Consider the following 3469-nt stretch of genomic DNA (forward strand, 5'->3'; position numbering starts at 1 on the left):
AAACAAGTTCATTATTTTTACATCTTTTAAAGTTGGGATCTAGTCTAATAGTCATAGGCCACATAGCGTAGCTAAGAGGGAATCTAAAATGGTATGATGCCAGCTATGAGGTTGAGGGATCAAAGCTGGCAATATCCTTTATTATTATTATTATTATTATTATTATTTGTTCTCTCCACTACCTTCCCTTATTTACTAGTCTCTGAAGTCTGAATCTTCATTTCAATTTAGATATAAAACCAACGTTTTATCCATTCTCCCCCACTCACTTTCCATTTTCCCACTGTTTCTTTCTCTAGATTTCTCCTCATATATATGCATGCTTTGGGAACAAGGAAATAAAGTGAGACAGAGGGTAATGGTTGATAATTGATTGATTCTTCAGCAAGGAATTAAAACATCCATGGCTGTTTCTCCATGTTTGGGTGTTAATGATCAGAAGAAACACTGGTGGGTTAGCAACAGAAAGGTAAAACAAAAAGAGAAATAATCCATCTTTTTGTGCACCTTCTGCAAAGAACTTTCGTTTTTACTGAAATATTGTGTTCTTTGTGCAGCATGTGGAAAAGTATGTAAAGGATGCAAGGAGCCTCATCGCAACGCAAGAACAAGACGACATCATTTCCGCTATTAATCTTCTGGAAGCGACATTGGCTGTCTCGCCTCGTTTAGAGACGGCTCTTGAACTCAAAGCTAGGTCTTTGCTGTACCTGAGGCGTTTCAAGGACATTGCTGATATGCTGCAAGACTACATTCCCAGTCTCAAGATGTCGGCCGACGACTCGGGCTCCGTTTCCTCGGATAACACGTCACAGCCACTCTCGAGGGAGCGAGTCAAGCTTCTCCCTTGTAATAACTCATCCTCCGACCCACCTGCTTGTGACTCATCTTTCAAGTGCTTCTCCGTCTCGGACTTGAAGAAGAAAGTGATGGCTGGGTTAAGTAAGAACTGCAACAGAGAAGGGCATTGGAGGTAAATTTCACTCTTTTATTCCCTTGGTTTCGTTTCCTTTTTCATCTTTCTGCTTAATTAATGTCATCGGAGGCGAACATGTTCTGTTCTATTGGCATTGAGCATGTTCTGTTCTATTGGCATTGAAGTAAATGCAGAGCCAGCCTCCATGGAATTTCCCACTAATTCACCCTTAAAAATACCCATTTTATATATTTTTAAAATTATATAAAATCTCTTATATTATTAATTTATTAAACGTAAATTTATCTCTCTAAATTTGTATTTTTTAAAATGTTATTATTAGTTGACTGTTGGATACAATTTATATATATGAACTTTGAGAAACTACAGAAATGAATTAATTTTGTTCCTAACTTATAATAAAATAAAATAAAACCTGATTAAAAACTGAAACAAACACTAATTAAGAGAATCCAAAAATATTAAAAATAAACATAATTTAATGAACCAGCCCTCTTCAATTATTAGACAAGGGCAGTTAAGTAATTTCGTTATTTGTTGAATTGTAACATACTTGGAACTCGATTTTTGATGCAGGTACTTAGTTCTAGGCCAAGCATGCTGCCACTTGGGACTAATGGAGGACGCCATGGCGCTCCTCCAAGCCGGTAAACGCCTAGCCTCTTCCGCATTCCGGCGTGAAAGCATATGCTGGTCTGACGATGGCTTCTCTCTCCCTACCACCATTAATACTTCAGACATCTCCTCTGCCGCCACGACGCCTCCTCGCAATCCCACATCTCTCTTTGAATTGGAAAACATTTCCCAGCTTCTTTCATATATCAAATTCCTCATCCGCCGTCGAACTGCTGCCATCGCCGCTTTGGATGCCGGCCTATACTCCGAAGCCATACGCCATTTCTCCAAAATCGTAGAGGGTCGCCGCCCTGCCCCTCAGGGCTTCCTGTCAGAGTGTTATATGCATCGAGCCTCCGCTTACAAGGCCTTGGGTCGAATAGCCGAGGCGATCACCGACTGTAACAAAACGCTTGCTCTGGATCCATCTTGTATCCAAGCGCTCGACTCCAGGGCCATGCTTTTGGAAACAATACGATGCTTACCTGATTGTTTACACGACCTCGAACACTTGAAACTGCTTTACAATTCCATTTTGCGAGACAGGAAACTTCCAGGTCCGGCCTGGAAGCGTCACAATGTTCGGTACAGGGAGATCCCGGGGAAGCTTTGTGCATTAACGACTAGAATCCAACGATTGAAGCAAAGGGTTGCTTCTGGGGAGACTGCAAATGTTGATTATTATACATTGATTGGTTTGAGGCGTGGGTGCTCAAGGTCTGAACTTGAGAGAGCTCATTTGCTGCTGTGTTTGAGGCACAAGCCGGATAAAGCTACCAACTTTATTGATCGATGTGAGTTCGCCGGCGAGCTCGATCTCGACTCCTTTAAAGACAGAGCCAGGATGTCGGCTTTGCTTCTTTACAGATTGCTTCAAAAAGGGTATTCCAGCGTGATGTCTACAATTATGGATGAAGCAGCAGCTGAAAAGAAATGGAAGAAAGCTGCTGGTGCTTTACAACAAGCAAAGCACTCGACAATTCAAGTGCCGCTACCCCAAAATTCAAACTCTAAGTTAGAACCGGAAGACAATCTCGCTTCTTCAACAAATTCATCAGATGTTTCAGCCAGTCATAGTTCCAATACAAATGCGTTTCAAGGTGTATTTTGCAGGGATCTTGCTGCAGTTGGGGATTTGCTATCACAAGTTGGGTTTAATCGTCCACTTCCAATGAAGTACGAGGCACTGAGTTGCTGATTGTTACTTACAAGTCTACTCTACTGTCATATCAAAGATTTTATAAGTTACAGGGTATGTTTACCGGCAGATGAATCTCTTTACAAATTTGCCTGTTTGTACAAAAAGAGTAACCTGTCGGGAAATTTTGTCATCACCTTTCTTCTTTTACGTGTTTATCTACCACGTGTACAGAAAACTTCATTTCTGAATTTCTACTCTTGGCTTGGCCTAAAAAGTTTTTTTCCCCCTTTAAAATTCAGTTTAATGGAGATTAATGTTTAAAAACAGTGGATTCTTTGACTTAGTATATGAAGAAAAGCACAAGACTTTGGTTTTTTTTTATATTTTATCTGCAGCAGACTGACATTCTGACATTCCACTAGATTTTTTTTATTTGCTAGCTCCACAACAAATGTTTTACTTTCTCCGCGACCACGAGGAGTGTGCGGTAGTTCTGCGGTGCGGCGCCTAAAAAACGGTTAATATATTGTGTGATCGGTTAAATAAGTGATCGGTTAAAATTTAGATCGGTTATGTTATATTATTTAACCGAAAATATTATAAAGTACAATAACATACTAGGTAGTGCTTATATAATGTAATAGGTAGCGCTTATATTTACCTATTTTATAAGTAAACCGGTATATTTATACCGATTGCATTGCAAATTTACCTATTACATTATATTATATTGAAAGTATCCATACTTTTTATAAAAAGGATCGATACTTCTTTTA

General features: G+C 39.6%; 1 protein-coding gene across 1 annotated transcript; it reads left to right on the forward strand.

The window, feature by feature from the left end:
• Positions 1-261: 261 nt before the first annotated feature.
• On the forward strand, positions 262-3015 carry LOC120133059. Its single transcript, XM_039149717.1, has 3 exons — positions 262-469; positions 558-973; positions 1514-3015. Exons 1-3 carry the CDS (start codon positions 404-406, stop codon positions 2748-2750), a joined length of 1719 nt encoding a protein of 572 aa, XP_039005648.1. The 5' UTR covers positions 262-403; the 3' UTR covers positions 2751-3015.
• The last annotated feature ends 454 nt before the right edge of the window (positions 3016-3469 follow it).

This window comes from Hibiscus syriacus, unplaced genomic scaffold (genome assembly GCF_006381635.1).
Source record: "Hibiscus syriacus cultivar Baekdansim isolate YM2019G1 unplaced genomic scaffold, ASM638163v2 tig00110576_pilon, whole genome shotgun sequence".
Taxonomy (NCBI): Eukaryota; Viridiplantae; Streptophyta; class Magnoliopsida; order Malvales; family Malvaceae; genus Hibiscus; species Hibiscus syriacus.

Coding starts and splice junctions, on each gene's coding strand:
- LOC120133059 (XM_039149717.1), top strand. CDS start 404: ATGGCTGTTTCTCCATGTTTGGGTGTTAATGATCAGAAGAAACACTGG. Junction 470..557: donor GGTGGGTTAGCAACAGAAAG/GTAAAACAAAAA, acceptor TTCTTTGTGCAG/CATGTGGAAAAGTATGTAAA. Junction 974..1,513: donor AACAGAGAAGGGCATTGGAG/GTAAATTTCACT, acceptor TTTTTGATGCAG/GTACTTAGTTCTAGGCCAAG.